Source organism: Phalacrocorax aristotelis, chromosome 2 (genome assembly GCF_949628215.1).
Source record: "Phalacrocorax aristotelis chromosome 2, bGulAri2.1, whole genome shotgun sequence".
Classification (NCBI taxonomy): domain Eukaryota; kingdom Metazoa; phylum Chordata; class Aves; order Suliformes; family Phalacrocoracidae; genus Phalacrocorax; species Phalacrocorax aristotelis.
The window spans coordinates 55207892-55230768 of NC_134277.1; the positions used below are offsets into that span (position 1 = coordinate 55207892).

Consider the following 22877-nt stretch of genomic DNA (forward strand, 5'->3'; position numbering starts at 1 on the left):
GGCGGGGAGGGGTGAAGCTAACAGGAATATGGATGTGGTTAATTTTTTAAAATTTGAAGCTGCAGTGAGTTTGGCAAGGAAGAGCAAGAATAAGACCTGTTCTCAAGCAGATTTCTTGCATGTTTTCTTCATTCAAGTTTCCAAACTTCCAGCAATTCTTTTACCTTACCCTTATGGAAGGAGACATCCTGCAACTATTCGTTCCTGTTTCTCCTTCACTTTCTACCACAGAGTTCGACCCTTCTTTCCCTTCCATGGATTTTATACCAACATGACATTTACTTCTTATTTACACAAGGTGCAAAGTACAAGCAGTATCTAAAACCAAGTCTTACAGAGTTACATTATTTCTGTTCAGAAATCAAAGAGCTTTTTGGAGAAACATGGTTGAATGAATTATAACTAAGTTTCTTCTAATTCAACAAATTATTTGCTAACGAATTACCAGCAAACAAAGTGGCAATCTGAGCTCCAGTAACGTCTGCACCTTGACTAAACTTCCTTCTTAATGCTTGAGGAAGGATGACATTCAGTACTTGGAACACCCAGACAGGGAAGCTCAAGATCCATTTTAAGCCTTTACATTACATTTTAAGCCTTGCATCTTCTTATCTCGCTTAAAATTATCATATAAACAGACTCATGACTCGTATAAAACTCACAAGGCAGGCATAACACTCATAGCTTGTAGGGATTTATCACTTGCTTTGATAGCAACAGATCACAATCATTAACAGTAGCTTAACTATCCTTGACATTAATATTAATATGGCTTTATGTATTATTATTTTTTTTCATTCCAAGGAATTTGTCAATGCATAGTGGCTGGCCCAATTATATCCTTCCGGTATCTCAATTGTACAGTCCTAGACCATTATTGAAGTACTGGAGACTGCAAGAGAAAAATTCCCAAAGGAAAACATTCTGTGATGCTTGCTTCAGTGAGCCAAAGCAAGCTACAAGTCTTGCTACATGTCACCGAGGAAGCATTTTCATCCTCTCTCATTCAGGACAGTAAAGGACAGACTCAGATACAGAACATCACATCTGTGTAATACTTTTGGTTCTTCAGTTTATAAATCAAAAACCAAATTCAAGTCAAAAAAAGACAGAGTGAAAAAACTGGCTTCTGCCATTCAATGGTCTATATACAGTATTACCAAGCCTTGTGAATTAAGCGTATGATGATTTTAGCTACTTTTATCTGCAAATCTCTCTTTTTTCTCTTGCATTGAAGTTTAAAAGTACAATAGGATTTATATATACATATATGCATTTCCAAGGATTTAGCCAGATATCAGTGCTTGAGTGAACTATATAACTATTCAATAGAAACTATAAAACATTGATACAAATATAAAGACATAATCAATATAAAAAGCTTATATTTATAAAAAATATTTTTAGGTAACAGTCTTCCCCTGAGGGTATACCACGTAGTTGGATTCATAAATATTGCCCTGCACTGCAGCTTGGTTACCAAAGTTCAAAGTTCAGCTCTTAAATGAAGTGTAAATTGCTCCAGTCACCTGACATGGCTGCAGTGGTTGCCTCAGGATATGTTCCCTAGCTTGTTGGAGTGATAAAGACACAGCATCAATGGGGTCTCCGAAAAATCTGGAGAAGATTCCTTCTTCCACATATGGAAGATACGAGAGCAGGACCTACAGGCTATAGCAACCGCGTGTCACATGACTGGGCTTTTGTTTTTACGAGCAGTTCACTGATTTTTCTGGACCCAGTCCCAACTATCTTCGGTCTCCTTTCTGCTCTTTTCGGCCTCAATAATTTCTTTGTACCTCCGGCGGAAGAAGCCCATCTGCAAATCAAGAAGAGGTGACAGCAGTTAAGTAACAGTATCATTAAATTGAAACTTACTTTGTCAGAAAACGGTGTGCAGAAAAATATAGCACAGTTGTTAATATCTAATTTCTCCTAGTGCTGATCTGGATCATAGCTCCTTGTTTACTTCAACATAAATGAGAACAAACCCAGTCCCAAATCTTCATGAGTACTCTGCTCCTTAGAGAGGAACTACTCTGATGGAAGAGTCCTTATATGAAACAAGATTAAAAAAAAAGAGCACATAAAATATTTCTAATAAACACAGACCAAAAGAGGCAGATACAGGTTTATTGGTTTCAAATAAAGACTAATGCAAAATTTGGATCCGAACCTAAAGCCAGACTAGAACTTTGGTCCTGAATAAATGCTGCCAGAGTTTTATGAACTGTGCTCTCAGTGTCCACGACTGTACAAAACAACAGAGATCAGAGGAATACAGCACACCCACCTCCCAGCATCCAAATTCCAACTATCAGCCTTTTTTGTAAGAAACCCTCTTCAGAAAAGCCAGCATGGTCTATTGCCTATTGCAGGTGCTCCACCACTGCTCTGGAGAGCTCTGCTGCCATTTCAGCATACCTGTCTCCAGAAGTATCAGCCCACTGCTGTGCAACCACAGGTACCTCTCTTCCTGCCAGTAATTACGCTACGTTCAGGTCTCAAATTTTCTATTTAAGGATCACTTATGTTAAGATGCTTTGGAGGAAACCAACAGCTACAGACTCTTCCTTTTGCTAAATTATTTCCCTTGTCCCGTTGCTACCAGTTGTGTAATCTGCAGCTCAGAAGGCAAAATACAAGCTTGATCCTACACAACGCAGAGCATCAACAACAACAACTCCACAAACTTTCAACATGCTGCAGGGCTGACAATGACTTTCACATATCTTCTTTCCTAAACCATTGTAGTTAGTTAAAGAAATGCAAGCGGTTTTAATTTCAGTTTGGATAAAATCCTCTCATATCTCTGTTTTTATGTCTTTCAAACAAACAAAAATGATTTTAAGAACAGACTTTGGTAAGCATTCAAGAACAACTCCTTAAACTTAGTGTCCTATTGAGACCACTGAATCAATATTTTGTTCATCATAATTAAACATTTATGTAACTCCTACCACTCTAAACCTGTTTTCTTGCTCCTGCTGGGTAAAACATCATGTTTTAGACTTCCTTTATCAACCAGTTATTGCTATCCTTTATTCCCAAATTGGCTATATGTAGGAATATTTTGTGCTATTTTGTGACTACTAAGTTTCTGTTAAGTTGGGCTTTTTAGTTCCAATTCTTTAGCAACTTTAATTTTCTTCATGTATATTTTAACTCACAGGGGTCGGAAAGATAAGCTTGTTCAAACTGCTGAGGGTGCTTCTCAGCAGAGCTTCCTAAAGCCCAGGTCCTTGCCAGTGCCCCCAACTACATCCTGAATTCATGGCAACATGAGACCAGACACACCATCCTCTCACCATCCCTTACTTCCACCACTTGGCTTCTGTGGAAAGGACACAGAAGCTGCAGCGTGGTCTAACAAACCCCTTTTTTGGATAACTGTGGACCACAGCCCTGGGGCGTGCTATTAATCTAGAGATAGGCTGATTGCATAGACGTACATTACACACACACCTACAACCACTTTGTAAACACACAGTAGGTAGACATACGCATAAAAGCCTATGATCTCTGTGCTCTTCCTAGGAAGGTTGGTCTAGATGATCCCTGAGGTCCCTTCCAACCTGTGATTCTGTGATCTCAATTTTACAAAGGTCCCATGACCTTCTGGAGGCCCCCAGAATAACTGGAATTAGACCTCAAAAGTAATTTGTTCACAGTCTTGTGCACAGACTACGAACATACCCTCTTTCCCATCTATCATAAGCAAAGCTTTATCTGCTGCCCAATACATGTAAATGCATGAATAATGGTGGTTCTCTTCTGAAAAACCATCTCACAAAAGGGACACTGTTGAATTTTGGAGGGCCATGTTTCCTTGCCTCCTAGCATCTTTCAGAACAGTGCACGCAAGGATTCAGAAAAAGAGAATTAAAGAAGAGTTTCTCTAGTTTCCTATTTTTCAAACTTGCTCTAGAAGTCAGACCAAGTTTGTTCTTTAGCAGAAAAATATCATTACTAGTAATTTTTGTACTTGTACCTACAAGCTACACCAGTGCAAAGGATGTATTTTGAGAAGACATCCTCAAGACTGTACCATCATAAAATCCCGGTAAAATTTCACCATTGATGCTGACATACTTCAGCTCAATGGAGATTTGAAGCCAATAGCAAAAGTTTCCCTGGATTTTCATGCTCTAAAGGGGAGGTCAATTATTTTATTGATAATGAAAAAGGAAAAAAAAAAAGCGTAAGAACCTACTACTCTGTTGTTCTGCCTCAGTAGGATTAATTGTAGGGACTTATTTTACTCACAGGAATCTGCAGATACTCCTTACATATGCTCAGGGAGCAGACGCGTTGAAGAACTGGGTGCCATTTTTGTATTACCAGTTTTTATAACAGACCTACATGTTCTGCACATTAGAAAAGAAAATTGCCACAGGACTGTTTCCTAAGATTAACAAGAGAAGTTCAATTTGTAGCTTTTAAAAACAGGTTTTAAACCCTTAAGGTTTCCATCTTTCATGCAACCACATCCTTGGTACAATAAAATCCTCTCTTGAAGTTATAATCAACATTATAGAAAGGCTTTTTAATTTCCTTGAGGGCCAAACAAACAAAACCAAACTCCTTCCCACTGTTATTTTAATAAAAATTGTCTGTTTGTGAACATCTGCTTCAGGAATTATCTTTAAAAGTTGGTTATGATAGTTTTGGTATTTTACTATTTTATTACTGAATGTTTTTGTGTAACTTTCCAGTAGGGGAAAAAAGTGAGGTGAAGACTGTAATAAATATTAATGAAGCATGAAATCCTACATCTAGAGGTGATTCCACTATGAAGCTATATATATTTACTTGCTGTAAATGATGTGGATAATCTAAAACTATGTAGAGGACTTAAATTAAGCGCAAGCAAAAAGAGAAACTGGACCTTAAGGATTTTTTTACATTTTTAAAATAGTGGTCAGGGATTGGCTATATTTCCCATCCCTGAAAGGCAAGGATGTGCTTTGTTATGGGATACTGTTCCTTTGTGTTAACACCACATATTTCCATTTAACATGACAGAGTCCCTATCATCACCAGAAAGGTGTTTTTTTGGTAACAGTTGTGAGGAAATCACAATGTAGTCATTGTCTCACAAGAGACCGCACAACCCACATATCTACCTCCTTACAATAAACAATCTGTTTAAACAATCATTACAAACGACAGCAATATTAACCCACATGGTGAGGGCTGGTAAGTGCCTGTCCCAAGCTGGAGAGAACGACTGAATTTAACATACAGTGAGGAGATGCACGGGTAATAAGGAGGAGGACACTTGGACCAAAGCAGGAGAAATGATGCAATGTGGGGCTGAGAATATACTGGCTCTTGAGTCGCTGGGTGGAAGTGACACCAGAAGATCTCTTTTCTGTAGCTAATGCAAATATCTTAAGAGAACTCAGAAAACCCTGTGAGGACAGCACTGTTGGGACTTAGTCCTGGATTTCAAGCAGGGAGAGGAGGAAAGATCCTCAGCTTTGACAGTATTCCTGGAATACTGTGGTCTCATTTGTGGAATGGGTGGTTACAGTGGGCCAATGGTCTCCAACCCATGTTTAATGGGCAATGAGTCTCCAATGTCATTCAATTCTCCCTAACCTTGCTTTCCATATGTATAGACATACATGTGTGTGTGTACACTTACAGTTGTATGTATATGGCAAAGGAATACCCAAGTCCAGAGACATGACCCCATCCTGCAATCTGTGAGTTCACACCACCGCATCCAAGGAAAGGACTGATGATAATATTTTGATCAGTTAACCTCTGCCTAGGGAAGGCACTCATGACAGGAAGAGCAACATAATTACAGGAGGCAAGGAGAGAGTACCATGGGAAGCTGAAGGGTTATAATGGAAGAAGTGGCATCAGCCACCAAAGACTGCAGGAAATGAGAAAAGTCAACTACAGTCAGCATTTCAGAGTTGGGTAAAAATTATTTGGGAAGACCGAGGAGGCCTTCTTGAGTTTTGGCCTTCCAGGTCAGTGTGGCTGGAAGAAAGGTCTCAGGAGCGGGACACTGCTCAGCATGCATCATGCTTTACTCTTAACCCTGGCAGACCTTACCAGAGGGGAACTGCTACGCCAAGTGCATCATGTCTTACTTATTTCTTCTGTGTGCAAACACAGAGGAAAAAGAAGGCCATTGAAGATTTTGAGAATATAGGGATAGTCCTGAAATTCTGGGGCTGACAGTGCCACTCAATGGATTCACACCCCACGCCAGGGTAAGGAGAGATCATCTGAATTTTCTGTGAAGCCACAAACTGTCAAGTTTCACATCTGCCATGATAAACCGCAAAGATGTCTGCTTGTAAATCCAAATAAATTCCGGAATTCCGGCAAAACCAAACAAAATGGAAAGAAAAAGCTGGCCTGGTTTTTACCAGAAGTGACAAAAAATAACCAGACTTTTATGGGGGTGCTTCAAGTAAGTATTAGAGCTGCCAAAAATAGGTGGCTTAGATTAAAAACCCGCAACCATCCATAGGTTTTACACACATCCTTTAATTTAGTTATTCCAGCCCATATACCCTTTTCTAGCATAACCTTACTGCCACCTACAGTATATGCTGAGCAGAAGGCATGTTCCTGGCAAAACTGAATAATAAAGCAACAGAAAATCTGTGTGACTTGTAAGCTGGGTAATTACACCTGTTACTGTGAAGTTATTTTTTGCCATGCGACAGCACTGTTAAGTCCTCTATACAATCTTGAGAATTTACAGTCTCTTTCACTAGCACACACAACTCCCTTCAGCTGTCATCTTAGGTTTAAATCCCTTAAAAATCACAGATAAGTCATATCTAACAACACTCGCATAAAACTGCATTCTTCAAGCATTCACTATCTGAAAACTTCAAAGTGATTTCAAAGTGTTGAATTAACATCACAATAAATAAATAATTTTCTTTTTTTCTGCTGCTATTTTCTCCACATCCAAAGGCTGATCACTGATTTACTGGACTTTATATTTTTCTGAACTCCAAAAATATAAACATTTAGCCAACATTTCCTGCAGTACTGTTTTGTGGCTATCTCTTTAGGGTGCCAATTATATTTGAAGAGTGACGATATTACAAAATAAAATTTATTCCACAGTTGGGATAAAACAAAGCTGATCAGAGGACAAGCAATATCGCTGTCTTTGTTATATTCACCATTGGGTAAACGTCTAAAACATTTTTATCATGCCCAGTGAGGTTTATTCTCCCAATTAGATAAAAAGAGAAATAGTTTGAAATGTGGATTTTAGAAGAATTGTTATGTTTTGTATCTTTTTTAAAGTATTCTTCCCCATTAACATCATCCATTAAAAAACAAGAAAAAATTTATAAGAACAGTTACACACTGCTGTAAAAAACCGATTATGTATTGAGTTACAGTAGTGTTTTGAGACTATAACTGAGCTAGGAATAGAGGTTTGTGAACAACAATGTTCAAACAGAATCCAGAACTACATCAGAGACTTTTGCCACTTCTTGAACAAATTTTTCATTAAGTTTCTCTAGTGTATACTGAGGTACTAAGCTGCACACAAAGAGTATTGATTTTTACCAGTATGGGTCGGCTGACAAATGTTTTCTAATGGAGGTCACTGACCACAGTACAAACCAACAAGTAAGAAGAAAAGAGCTAAGTAAATACTGATATACGTGTAACTAAGAAATAAAACGAAATTTAGGAACTGCTGAAGAAATCTCCCATTGAATGAGGCTTTGAAAAGATCCTTTGGGTTCAGTGCCTTAATCACAAGCTGTCTTTCCTCTTTTATACCGTTTCTTCATCTACCGTAAATGCTATCCAGCCATACCTGAGGAACAGTCTGGACTACATCATGAATCTTTTACTGCCAGATCTCTTTAATCTAGGCAGAGATCCAAAGTCATTCACCTCGTGGCCTTTCAGAAAGAATTAACTTACCCTCCTCCTCACCTTCTTGGGTGCATGCCCCTTGGGCACTTGTCCCTTCTCATAAACAGTACCACAGCTAGAAAAATATGCAGCTAATCATGGTTCAAAGCAGGGCCAGGAACCCCACCCCAAGCAAGATGCTACCAGTCAGCAGAGCAGCAACAGCCCCAATCTCTGCAAAGCAGTGCTGCTGAGATTGGAAGCCTGGAGACTTTCCCCATGCAGAGGTCGATCACTGGTTAAGTGCATCTCACTCTACTTCTGCCAAGACGACAGGAAAAAATACTTAGCATTTGGGTTCGCATGGCCCTGAAAAATTCTGGCAAGCCACTAGCTCCAAGAGGATGCACCGTTTACTTCCTCCTAGTTAAAGGACCCTTGCCACAAAACAGAGGAGTTCATGAACAGATATTGTGCATCAGTGTTTCCACAGAGGACTGGCAGGCTACCACCACCTGTGTCACCTGTGAGGAAAAGGCTTGTTTGGAGAGCAGTCACATGTCCTGCCTGGAGCTAAAGGAGAAACTGTATATTTAGAAGGAAGGATGATAGTGTGGCTAAGGTAAGCTCATGAGGACTAACGTGGTCTGGCTTTGATTATTCAGTCTTTCATTGACTTTTTGAGAGTCAAATTCCCTAACTCTCCTGTAATGTAGGTCCTCATTCACTCAATGAAACACGTACAAGAAAATAAACACATACGCTTCAAACATAACCATTCCACAAGTGGCTGGTGTGTGTGCATATGTATGCCCAGGAAATATATACTTTGTATATATACTTTGTATATATACACAGTGCTATATATACTTATGCAGCTGGGCAACTGAGGCAAAGAGAGGTTCAGCAGCTTGCTCAAAGATAAGTTCTCTACAAACACTTTGTTTAGCTACTGTGGAAGAATTTCATACCTAGCATCTGTATCCGATCCCAACGTATTGCAAGAGATAGACAGTGCTATGGCAGAAAAGAATTAGCAATGTACACACAATTCCACTTAATTTTTAAGTTACTTTCATATAGCCTGGCTAACTGACTTAAGACACTATTGTTGGTACCTAGGGTGAAGATCTGTAGTCCTCCGTAGATTTTAGAAGGAAATTTATTTTACATGCTGTAGTAGTAAAACAAGCATAGTTTTTTAAACACACATTTTATTAGGCAGCTACTTTGTAATGGTGAAATAGTAAGAAAAAACTTTAAGTGGTTTTTTTTTTGCTAAGAACAGTCAGCCTATTCATAAACTTAGCTCAAGCAGTCACTCAATAAACTATTAATTTAACCAAATGCTTTATGCCTATCTCAAAGGCCAAATTTTTTTTAAAAAGTCACTAAGGTTAGGTACCTCAAAGTAGATACACAATTCAGACTAACAACATGCATGGAAAAGATGCACTTAGGCGTGCAAAAGATAACTGCACACAGAGATGGACACCGGTACAGACAATCTAATTTCATACTTTGGTTTTTTTATTATAACATGCCTTGCTGTTGTCACTGATGCTAAGAGTGTCACCCCACTCTAAATACGAAACCCAGTCATCAATAATTTGTTCCTCTAACCACTTGTGCAACTTTTCTCCCAGGAGTTATTTTGGCTTCAGTGGACCTACTTGCTAATACAGTGAATAAAGCTGGCAGTTCTGGTATCTACCCTTGGAATTTCCTTACCACGTAGGTAAGATCTAGTTTGCCTCAGACAAGACTCATTCACCTAGCAGTTGATTCATTTGTGCATACATAATATATTTTGTTAAGGACTTAGTACTTGCAGTACTTTAGAAATGAAGAGAACTCCAGCGACTGGACTTCTAAAGATCTCTCAGTGCTGAGTTCTGGTAACTTGAGTTTAATGAAAGCATGAACTTCTTGCAGGATGGTAACTGTGTATAGTAACTTGCACGACAGATGTTACCAGTATACTTGTAAGTGTAATCAAAAAGAGAATTAGCCAACATTAAAACTTACAAACACTTCTAAACAGTTTAAAGATTTTTTCCTATTGCAAAATTTTAAGTAGTTTATTTTTTAAAAAGTCATAGAATGAACACAGCCAACACCCAAAGTTCATCTCTGCTTATCAGTCTCAAAAATTAGAAAGAACACAATGTCTACTGCAGATATGTCTGGACTAATTACTATATACTGATCTCTTAAATCGCAGCAGGGAATAGGACAGTAATTAGATATATCATTCCTGTAAAGTGCATTTAATTTAAGACATATCTCAATCCATATTTTCCATTTCCTCTCCAAAGAAAAAAACCTACTGAAATATTTCTGGCTTTGTTTGAAAACCGGAGACTAAACATTAAAGATTATTTCTGGAATCAATAAAAAGTAGTTTTACAATCATATTTTGATATATTTGACCTGCCAAAAATATTTGAATAAAAGTTGTACTATGTCCATAATTATCAGAATAAGTTACTTTCATGGGTTTAGCTGAACCAGGAGGAAATGGCTATGGCTGGTGTAAGTCATAATACAGCATCTCCCACTGTGACACCAAGCCTAAAGCGAGAGTTCAAGACTATATAAGTCACATTTTCTCTGTTATTGGCATTTGGGTCTGCGGGATGCTAGCGACTTCCAATAAATACATGTTGTGTTCCGGCAGCAGAGAACCTTGGAACATCAGGTACTTATTTGCAATTTTTCAGTCTACACACGTATTCTTTTTCTGGTTTGGGCTCCTGAAAATAATGGCTATCTTCTTTTCAGAATGACGTTCTGAACCACAACCTGACCCCTCTCTTGCCAGTGGATTCAATTTGTTCACACGGTGCCAGATGACAGCGACATAGCTGCAATGGCTGTGATGTTCTCAAAGTGCCCTGGCATGCACAGCTCCCATTTGGAGGACACTAGGACCAGGAGAACGCTCAGCCACAACACTATTGCTGTACATTTACATAGCTCATTTTATCCAGAAAGATAAAGAAGGCATTTCACAAGTACTGGACACAAACCACCACTGAAATGTTGCCAACCTTGCTCTCGAGGATGGTGAACAAATACTACATGGCAGCCAGCAAATTCACTGGGGAAGGCAGTGTTTTGGCTACAACAGCAGCATTAACCATTTACTTGTGTAAGAACAAATAAAAGATGCCCAAAGTCAAAGTTCCTGTAACGTTTGGTCAGAATTCAAAAAGCACAGCAAATCACCAAATAATCTACTGTAGAAAACCCAAAATTTGAGTCACTGTTGCAGGAATATAAACCCCTTTGGTCTCAGGAAGCCAAGGGTCCACAAACATTTTGTGATGCTCACTTTGGTCAAGGAAAAGGAAACATACTAAAACACAGTTTTGGCTGTTCTTTCAGAAAATATGCAGACTTCAGATAATCCACCTAACTTCTGCCTGGTAAAAACATCATTACTTATACAAACAACCAACCTCTTCCACTGCCCCATTCCCTCCTCAAGGGAGATAATATGGGTTTGGCTTTGAATCACAGAAGTTAATTATCACCTGACTGCATTTTTATTATTTCTAACAGGATAATATCGAAAAAGGCTAATTCTAGGCCTACTGAACCTAGAATCTGTGTCAAAAAAGTAGTGCCCCTGGGAAGCCTACATATGAGACAGCAAGTAACAACTTACCTTAAGCAATTAGATAAATGGGTAACAAAAGCAACAAAATGAAAAGTTAATCAGAAAAACTACAGAATGCAATGATTTGAGGACTACAGAAAGAAGAATTTCAGAGAACACAAATGAAGTCACAGTTTTTGCCGTTTTGAAACCAACATTTGAAGCTATACAGCTCTTAACAGCTGTGATAATGGGTGGGTTACGCCCACCTGGGAGACCTTTTTAATTGAAAAGTGTTATTCCTGGGAAGATTACATAAATAGGTTATAGATAGGTATATGTATATTATAGATAGATATATAGGGAGGAAATATATACATGCATGCATGCATACATATATATAAAAATAAAGAAGGAAAACTTCTCCCCTATGCTGAAATCCAGAGGTTTTGTGCCATAACTGTATGTGCCTATGCACCTCTGGGGAAAAATACAAAAAGAAGAAGCAGTTTTATTTCATTGCAGAGCTACGACTCCAAAACCTTGCCACCAGGAAAAGGGGTGGGTACAAGGACTGGCCAGGAAATGGTAGTTAGCCTCTGCCACCTGAGTTGAAGATAAAAGGGAGAGAAAATGTTTTTGGGCTTGTAACACAGGATACAGAGCAACCGCTGGCAAAGAATAAGTGCAGAGGGTTGGGGTTTTTTTTCCCCCCCTCTGCTGGAAAATGGTGAGCTGTATGTTTTGGCCCATTGTAAAAAGACTTAATGTTTGAGGCCCTAAGTAAGGGAAAGTGTCTCCTTCCAAAAAGGGGAAAACAGTGGGTTTTGCAACATAGGTGAATGTCAAGTTAGCTTTAGCCTTGGTTAGCTTCAGACATTTTCTGAATGCTGAAACAATATGTGAGGCAATGGCAGCTTCTGCGTGTAGGGGAAAACAAGTGTTCTTTCAAAGATACTTGTGCAGTCACAGAAAAAAAGTCCTAAGACTTCTCCAAGCAAGAAGCCCAAATACACCTTTGAAAAACCTGCTTGGGTTTGCCTGATTTTTTTTAAAAGAACTTCATATTTCATAAAGAAAGCTTTATATTTCAAAGTTTGTCCCTTAAAGCAGTGCTAGAAAACAGCTAGATCCATGCATACAGCCTCTGCTTAGATGAGGATTTTGCAAGTCCAGCACTTTGTAGGATTCATGCTCCCCATTGGAAAAAGCCAGTTTAAAGCCTGCACTAACTCAGCTCAGTAGACAGAAGTGTCTTCACAATATTTCTCCTAAAAACTAAAGTCTTCAAACTGTCATTTTAAGACAAAGGGCTAAAATGTTCTGTCTAGCATGTACTGAAGAGCAGGAACCCTCTGCCTAATCAAAAAACAATATATGTGAGTGCTATTCTGCTTGTCCTTCCCCTCTCTGCAATCCTGTCAAAAAATCCAGGGTTTGGAGCAGAAGAGTGTCTTATTACATATGGGACACCCAGAGATCAATTGTTTGCTCCAGGAATCCAAAAGCTATAAAACAGTGCTAGAAACCTAATTTTAGACAAGTCAGAGCTTGGATACCACAGGGACAGGCTCAGTTCGGAAAGAAGGTTAATGTCTAGATAAATAGGTTTAGATAAACATCCAGCTCCTGTGTTAAACATGCCACAAAGAAACAAAATAACGTTACTGCAATGAATATAAAAATCTTTGTTTTGCAAATCACTTCCACAAGTGGCTCCACAGATCACTCAGCTGCCCGAATGCCCAGTCTGGTACTTGCTTATACGTCCCCTCTTTGATAACCTCTGTGCACAAACCATTTTTTTTTTTCTGAACATTTTACCTAAAATGATATGGATTGAATAATTCACTCCACAACTCATGCCAGTTCAAATGCAGAAACTTCAATCCACAGCATTGTATAGCACTAATATTATTAACACAATATTTATTGCGTTATAATATATCATAGTTCAGTTTTTCTTTTGCACGGCACACGCCAATTCTCCCCTGGTTTACGCGTGCATAAATCCACTATACCCGAAGGGGACCTTGTCCCCCCGCATGGCTGCAGTCCTGACAGCTGAGGGAAGTGTGTGTGGGACAGCACTCCCCAAAGTAATCCAGCCGTGACCGCCTTTCCCTCCTGAACTGTTGCCAGTGCTTGTGAAACTACAGGCTCGTCTAGCATGTGGGTAGTTGGCCTGAAGCAGAGTAACCTCCTCTCCTGCTCCATTCTCCACAAGCATCTGGAGGCCACCAAAGAGGTGCAGGCCGATCTCCGCAGTAAAAACCAAGATGTATTGCTGCGGGCAACAGCATGAGAGCCCCTCCTGCTCCTCTTGCACATGGGAGACCTGAGGCAAGGCGTGAGTGGGAAGAGAGAGCTGCACTGCAGAGGAACCGGCAAGAGTGGGAGCATATCCCCGTGGATACCTGCGCAAAGGCATCTGCAGTGGATGAACAAGATACGAATAGCCACAAATGTCAGGGTAAAACTGGCCTATCCAACAAAATAGGCAAAAATGGGGAAACACTTGCCAGTCTACCTTATGCACAGCATCTCACAGAAGTCAAGGAAAAGCTGCTCACCCTCTCTGAATCTGTATGCACTTAAACCAGAAGAAAAATGGTGTCTACATGAAATACTAAAATAAACAGAGAACCTAAGCCGGTCAAAAACTGACCAATCTCACATTAAAAAACTTGTTATGTGTGTATAAACATGGCTGTGGTCTTGCATGTGAATAAATAAGCCTCTATTTGAAGTGAAAAAACCAGGCATTTAACATCACTTCCACTGACATGAACCCCTAAACTGTGCAATTTTAGATCTACAAATAATGAAGTAATGACCACCCTTATCTTATTGTATGCACAGTAACCTTATTCTGATTCAAAAGAGGATTTGGCGCTTTAATGTTCCTAAGATCTCACTCCTGCTAATGCCATTAGTTCCAGCAGTGTATAATGTGAAATATTTACATATATATATATTTTTCTGGAACTTTAAGGAGTTGCTTACTCCATGTGCAAAATCCTGGTGTGTTTGAGGATTTTTCCATTGTGTCATGCCATTCATAGCGCAGTCGTGCACACAGTGAGAGTGTAACTTCCACATAGGGCTGAGACAGTTGCTGCCAGCAAACCCTGCACTGTTGCCAGTGCCCAGCTTCCTTATAATGAGTTTGCTCCAGCTCCTGCTCTGTTTTGTGTAAACAGCTGCCTTCCAAGGCCACAGTTTAGCTCTAATTAATTTCTTAATAAAAATATAATTTAGTTTATACTCTAGTCCTAAAATTTGGGTCATTTCTAGTTCTCACTAGTGGTTCCAAAATGCCCAAAACTCCATCTAATTAAAATCTGTTATTTCATTCCACAGTGAAAAGACTAAAACACTTCTAAAATACGGGTTTTCTTGACTTCTTCACATACAAAATTTAGGAATGACTGTAGGATATACTTGGCCCATTTTGTCTAACAAATATTTACAATCAGACAATTAAGATTCCTCTGCAGGACTTCAACTTTCCCACGTCAGTTTTATCTCAGACAACTTTAATATTGCCAATAACTTCAATAAATATAGCAACTAGTGAGTGCACAGTATTACTTACGTATATTTATGTTCCAAACTAAGACTTAAATGAAAATACTGGCTGATACTAGCAGCTACAAACTTTTAGTCACTTTCCTCTAAAACAAAACCTTAAGTTATTCGTTCCTTTAGAAATCATGCAACTCTGCAGACAAAACACTGAAGTGCAGCTGACAAAGCCTGGCTTTTCTGGCCATCTTTGCCACAGGACTCCGGGCAAGGCAGCTCATCTTGCTTTGCCTCAGCACTTTAACATCTGCATACAGAAAGGGCCATATAAGCCTGGTGTTAGATATAATTTTTTGTTGCTGTCACTCGGAAAGCCTCAAGGCTTTCAAGCAACAAAATGACAGCTTCTTCATGTGTACTTGAATGATCCCTGTAAAATTTCAGAAGAGGTCAAGTCTCAAGATTAAGCCAGGAAGCAAACTAATTCTAGTAGAGACAAAGAACTGAACTTGTGTCAGATTCTTATGGAGACTCACAGTGAAAGGTGCTATTCCTCTTATCTTGCACATTTTCAAACAGTTTGTCTAGTGCCTTTTTACCTTCAGGAAACAAGCCATATGAAATCAGTCATGTAGCTATCAGCAGCAGTAACTTCTTTTTCAAAACCGTGTGTCATTGGGACATAAACCCTGGGCCTCTTCCAATCTCACATTTTTCCATTCTTATGGTTATACTGCCATCTTAATTGGAGAGACCTTTTTTTTTTCTTTCCCCCACTCTTTCTGCCACAGAAAGCAAATGCATTTCCCATGTGCCAGAAAACCAGAAGTTATGAGATCACTGAACCATAGAACGTCCCGAGTTGGAAGGGACCTGAGAGGATCATGAAGTCCAACTCTTGTCCCTGCACAGGACAACCACAAAATTCACACCATGTGTCTGAGGGTGTTGTCCAAGTGCTTCTTGAATATTGTCAGCCTTGGTGCCGTGACCACCTCCCCGGGGAGCCCATGCCAGTGCTCCACCACCCTCTGGGTGAAGAACCTTTTCCTAACAGCCAACCTAAACCTCCCCGCACATCTTCCTGCTGTTCCCTTGGGTCCTATCGTTGGTCACCAGAGAGGAGAGATCAGCACCTGCCCCTCCTCCTCCCCTTCCGAGGAAGCTGTAAGACTGCAATGAGGTCTCTCCTCAGTCTCCTCTTCTCCAGGCTGAATAAACCAAGTGACTTTAGCCTGTGGTCAAACACTGTTTTCCAAATGGAAAGCACAGTTAATTTTGGCCTGGCCAGTACATGCTTAAAAATCTTCAAAACTGACTATAAAAATACTTTAAATCTATAACCCATATAAAATGTATATAATCTATGAGGTAGATGTATAATCTATAACACAGCTATACACACATCTATAATAAGAATTGCATGGCCAGTTTTTGGCCAAGGTTTGTAAATCCATTTTACAGCCTCGGGACCTGCAGTGATGTGTCCTTTCACAGCACATTGGGGCTGCGACCTCCAGTCCCGGCACAGCCGGTGAGCAGAGCCTGCAGCACACATGCTGCTAAACAGTGCGAATCAGGCTGCTGTACCTCCGCCACAGGAAGCAAAATAAGGTTGGACTTGTTCCCATGTGTACATTTGAGATTTACTTCTCTCAAAGACAGTCCCTGACCTTGACCGTGGCCTTTTAAGTTTATGAATTGGTAACAGGGAACTGAGGAATGAAAACACTTGAAGCTCCTTACCGTTCATATTTACCACACCAGATGGCTGCTGCTAAGTGTCAGCATCAGCCCAGTTTTACCATGTAACAGTGCCTGTACAAGAATTGTATCTTATCAGAGATGGTGTGAAGGCTGGCTTTTAACAGGTCCCAGTGCTCCTTGCTTTGGTAATGTATTTTACTCATCTGGAACTCTTTCTTTGAGGGATCCGAAGAATTTATTCGTGGATACTCCTCTCCCCCAGGCATTTACCTCTTGAAAACAGTAGCTACTGACTGGTTTTTGCTAGGCATGCACCCGACCTTCTAGCTGGTCAAACAAAGTTGGCCTGATTTTCAGGAAACCCTGTTGAAATCAGTGAGCCTCAGTCATCATAAGACCATAGAGATGTACCAGGTATCTAAGTGTGAGATAACAGCAGGTTTCTAAGAGAGATTCTCCTTTGTCCTGAAATAGTATCAGATGTTTCAACTTTTAATAACCCAGCCTAAAAATAATCCACTTTTCCACTTCTTCTCTACATCATAAGTCTCCCTCTGTCCCTCACAAAAGCCTGGATATGAAAATACTTTTGCTGGCTGATATCTTCTGTAATGCAGTGGACAATTATTTAGTTCCTAAAGCAAATGGGTAGTAAATGCAAGGATAAATTTAAGCTTTTTTTCCCTGGGACTAGCCTTGGTGTTTATGTTGCATCTGTTACCTTACCTTCCATAAGAGCACAGCCAGCAACAGGAAGATGAGAATTCCCACTAGCAAACTGATGGCAATGATCCATCCGACAACATACCCACGAGGCTCCAGATTGTGCAAAGCCTCAAAGACCACCTACAAAGCAATTAGAAAAAGATCTTTTTATGATTGGAAGTTGTATTGTTTTCTCTTGTACTCATCTTATTAAACACATTGCATGGTGGCCTCGCTGATCGTATTTCATCTGTCAAACAAATATGGAATGCGTCCTTAGTTTCATGCTTTCCATCTATTTTTCGCGAGGGATTTAAAGCTTTCAAGTGGAATTTGAGTAGCCATGCATTGGATCCAAAGGATATCAGCTTCCACTCCGTAATAACTCTTACCCTGCCAACCACCCACCCCCCACCCCAAACACTGAGCTTGTTCTGGTGCTGGGCCACCAAAGGTGCACAAAGGTTTGCATGAAAAACTCCATCCCTTGGATTGGCAGCGATTGCCATGACGTCTTGCATGGTTTGTCTTACTCATCATGTCCCAGGCCCTGCCAAACACCCCAATGCTTCATGTGTAACACTCGTGTGCTGAGCTTGTTAACTTTTTGTTTCACGAAGAATGGACAACTTGCATATATCCTTACTCAGTACAAATTGTCCCTGCTGTGCTTCACAAGACATACTGTGTGAAAGAGGGAAGGGCGCGTGCTGTCATGGGCCCTTCTGGGAATGCAGAGAGCAGTCCCCTGCTGTTCTCTTCTCTCTTTCTGTATAGCTTGTATGGCAGGCAAATACATCCTACAATGAGCTTTCCTTAACTGTCTGCCTTAAGATGAAAATGGGAGCAAATTATACCACTCGTATACACTATGTGAATTTCCAGTCTCTTATTTCAATCAAAACCAGTTCCTCAGTGGAAAACTCAAAAACAGCTCTGCTCAGTGAGTGCTATTTCTATGTCAAATTTGGCAATTTAATACCCAGCAAACGCAGAGAGGCAGCAGGGATTTTTTTAAAGGTAATACGTTTGCTTTGCCTGGCTTTGTTTTGGTTTTTTTTGGAAGTCAAAATAGTGAGTTTTCCTCCCTCCTCCATAAACCACTTTCATCATCTTTGCTTACAAAAATGTCAAAACCCTTTCGTAGATATGAATTGTTAAATCAATCTTTTAAAAGAAACAAAAAAAATTTGGTAGTTAAAAGTGGGTGAAAATCTGGGAGTTAGAGTCAGATGCAATTATGCGACCCCAAGATTCTCATCTTTAAGAAGCCCATGCTTTAAAGACCCACAAAATACCTCCACTCACTGGTGACACTGTTAAAACAGTGCCATTTATGAGACAGGAAAGGGAATGCGATATCATGCAACCCATATGGATGGTGAAAGTGGGCATTCAGGAAAAGGCTGCAAGAGGAAGGTGATGGCAGCACTGAAACAGGGGCCAAAGAAGCTCTGAGTTCTCCATCCTTACAGGTTTCCAAGCCTCAGACAAAGCCATGGGGATCCTGAGCTAGTGCGGGCAACAGCCCTGCTTTGAGTGGGAAATAGGACCGGACAGCCTCCCAGGATCCCACTAACGAACATTTCTCTGTTTCCATAAGCATACGCAGCCTCAGAAAACACCCACAAAAATTATAGGCACAGATGAGAGAAAGCAGGTGAGTAGGGCTGTATTTTGTCACGGTGTTCCCATTAAGAAGTATTCAAAGATCCTTTGTCCTAGTTTCACAGGCTAACACTGATGAAGACCACAGCTTTTCTGGAGGAGGAATTTGAACACAGCTGATTTACACATGCTGTTTTTTTCTATTGATGAGGTATTATCAGGCATTTGATGACAATGAGACATGAAAACATAACGAATGGACAGGAACAAAGAAATACATAGATAGCGTTATCCAAACATATTCCCATAACTACCATCACAGTGCTCAAAATAGCTCTTGAACATGGACTATCTCTTCACCCGAGAAAAATAATTACTTTAGTGTTTCAGATAAAGCCTTTGTCATGATTTTTAAGACATCTTGTTGAACAGAGAAAGTTTCCTGAGCAGCAGAGTTTCCCTCATAGCCAAGACAAGTGTAAGGGAAATACCAGACAGAAGAGATCAAACGCAAATCTTGTGCCTTCTTTGTATTTCTGAGCCAGCTGGGAAAGATGATCTGATGTGGCAGTCCATTTCTCATGAAGGCTACGGTTAGCATCCATCTTGTGGACACAATTCAGAAGACTATTTTTTAGATAAGGCACTGATATTATTTTCCTTTCTGACTCTAAAAGAAAAAACGTCTCCTAACATTTTAAGTATTGCCAACTTTACTGAAGAGACCTTTCAAGCAGTCCCTGGATGCAAAATGAGGTGGTGCCTTCTCTCCACTACTCAGAGAGTAGATGTTTACATAACACAACCTCCAGCACAATAGACCTGTCTTTCATGCTGCCAAAAGACAGAGCCAGGAATAGCTGCAGAGATCAAATCATACATCATCACTACAGCAAGAGCCCCACATTTCAGGTTTGAAGCACACTGTCTAGACTAGCTTGGCTGTAGCTTTTGCAGTCACAGCTCGAGCTATAAGGGTAGAGAGCAACAACAGCTTCTTATCTATCTGGTTTTTTTCCTAGCAGCCTGGAATCAACATACAACCATAAAAAAAACACCTGTTCATGGCTTTGTGGTTTGGAGAGGAGCAGCAATGTTGTGCATGTTAATGTCTTTATCCCTCTCAAGCCCTCAGTATCTGCCTGCATTAATACACAGCCACTGCAATGAGTTTGGTGAAGAAGCAACCAACAACAAAAAACCCAAGCCAAACCTCAATCAAACCAGACTGAGCAGACAGCCAGTGTACATCACACATCAGGAGTGTCAGCAAGAAGCCAGTACAGCAAGTGGTGGGAGGCCAGAAAAAGAAGTCACCCCAGGGGGCAGGTTGGAGGCAGAGGGGGATGTTATTAAAGAATGGTGTGCCATCTGCCGCCTCCCACGTGACCCACCGGCCATTGTGCAGTTTCTGAAAGCCAGTCTCAAGTGAACCTTGAACTTCTTGTCCCATCCACCCCAGCAGCAGAGCCAACATGTTGGGGAGCACAAGGCAGCCCCCAGCCCAGCGCACTTCCTACAGCCCTGACCGATAGAGAAGACTGGAGTGCTAAGAGCGACGGATGCAGAACGTCAGGGTGGGTGGGGAAGCATCCCAGAGAGCGTGGTGGTGGGCCGCAGCTGTCTGGTTCAGACAAAGCACATGCAACGGTCACAAAATACAGAGTGGATTAGAGGCTTGTTTTCGAACTCTGACAGACTCTGCCATGAAAACACCATTGTCTTGACGATGTATGAGGAGTTTTAGTTTCATATTTATCTTTTGCATTTCACGCTGTACTTGCGGGATCTGAAAGCAGGGAAGCCCAGGAGGCAGCGTAGCTCACCATTTAGCTGTGTGTAGCTCACACATCAATCAGGTTTTACGCAATGTAACTGCCCTTCTGTAAAATCACAAATCTGCACCCTACCACTGATTTCTGAAATGTTGAACCCACATGGACAAGGGCTTCTACCAGTTCACCTTCTACCTGTGCCAAACACTTGCTATATTCTGATAGTCTTAGTGAACAAATTGCAAAGAATCAGAATTTTTATTTTTTTTTACTGCTTTTAAAACACCCTATTTCAGTAAAGTGTGTAGGCAAGAAGTTAACTGAGTAGGAACTTTGCAAATACTTCAAGTTCATACTGTGCTGAAACCCTTTGCAAAATAGGCACACACTGCCGCATTGGGACTCAGAAAGCCAAGAAACATACTTCAGCAAAATCTGGTTAGAAATACATAATTGCAAAATTCTAGTTTCTTTTTGCTTGTGTGCACTATATGAATTTTACGCACTTGCATCATGAACCACAGCACCATGGAAGACATCAGATTATCAAAAAATATTTTATTTCTGCATTACTTCCGGTGTTTCAAACCACACTGCCTTGCTGCCTGACTTGTCCATTCAAGCGCCATTATACTTGGGGGGACTTGCAGTAAAGACACCATTCTCCTATATATCTGTACATATATGTATAGGTATTCCTTTTAAAATATTTATTTATTCACACATACAATGAAAAACCTTGGAAGCTCATGAAAAATACAAACCTGAGGTATCCTTGCTACCTGCTTGTGTCTATCCCTGGGAAGTTAACTGTATTTTACTGCTACTGTGTATTGTTCTGTTCCTTTACCCAAGTGTGTGTTTCTACCTGCCAGACTGTATCATAAAGACAAGAAAATCTATAAAGGGATTGTTACAGTAACAGATGGAAAGGTAAAATGGGGAAATGAAAAATGAAACATGGTGAAAACAATAAGGCAGCAAATAACCCACTGGAAATGGGGCTGCAAAGCTGCTGGAGGAAGCACACATCTGGCTCCAGCCAGGCTAGGATGTTGTGCCCATCTCAAAGGTAATCGGGAGAGAACAGGCACCTTAAAATGCTGAGTGTTTCTAAAAGGCAAGAGGGGCTGGTGGTGTGCTGCTGAGTGGAAGGGGTTTTCCCATGTGCATTAAAAAAAGGCTGGGACGTTACGAGAACTGTCTAGTACCACATGCTGCTCCTTCCAATGCTGACACGGAGAACGGGCCAAAGTCAGGCATCCTCTGTACCACAGGCAGGCAGCTAAAACTTAGACACCTGAACATACATATAAAGACCTCTCAAAAACACCTTGTAGGTCTTCACAGCCATAAAATTAATTTTTAACTTTTTCTTTGTTGTTTTCTCCCAAATAAATGTTTATCATCGCAACCATAAACATACCTAAACCCTGAGAAAAACAATCCATGTAGGGCAACCACTTGCCTGTGCTGAATTAAACCCAGGGTGATTGGGCTGAAAATGAGAGAACTCCACCCAGGAGGAGAGAAAGACTCAAAGGCTTGATGAAGCGTACCTGTGTTGATCTGACAGCACCAGACAGCTAAACGGTAGCCTTAAGCTTTATAGGGCACTTTGTTGCAGGAGTTGTGAGCATTTTATATGGAGTCCCCCTTTCATCTATTTAATTTTGCATTCTCTCACTTTCAAGATAGGGAGACTCAGAGGCATTTGGCTGGTTTTGACACAGTGAAATCCAGCTTATTCTTCCCTCCACACTTGCACACACACACAGGGAAGTCCTTTAGCTCCATAAGAGCACTCCTCCTCCTGCACATGAGCAGCAAGCACAGGATGCAAATCCCTGGATCTAGTATTTGACTACTGCACTTTCATGAAGCTTATTGTTGGTTTTGCCTCACATGCACAGAAGAAGGGAGCCAAACCTTCATGGAAACCCATATGCTCAAGGAAAGAAAGTATGCCTCCTGAAAATACCACACCATTGGTTTCAGCCAATATACACTCATGTTAATACAACTGTCATCACAGAGCCAAATCCAAACTCTGCTCACCTTCTTTATGTGATTTGTTCAATGTAAGAGTT

The 22877-nt window shown here is 40.5% G+C and overlaps 1 protein-coding gene across 2 annotated transcripts in view; it reads right to left on the reverse strand.

Annotated features, from left to right (window-relative positions):
• Positions 1–1046: 1046 nt before the first annotated feature.
• Positions 1047–22877, reverse strand: part of ITGA9 (integrin subunit alpha 9) — a 225199-nt gene continuing 203368 nt past the window's right edge. Inside the window, exons 27-28 of one of the 2 annotated variants that reach the window (XM_075083639.1) lie at positions 17426–17545; positions 1047–1819 (exon numbers count right to left, since the gene is read on the reverse strand). In XM_075083639.1, the coding sequence (XP_074939740.1) occupies positions 1721–1819; positions 17426–17545 (219 nt within the window). In that variant the 3' untranslated portion in view covers positions 1047–1720. The remainder of the gene's footprint in view (positions 1820–17425; positions 17546–22877) is intronic. The other variant, XM_075083640.1, reaches the window with a different exon arrangement.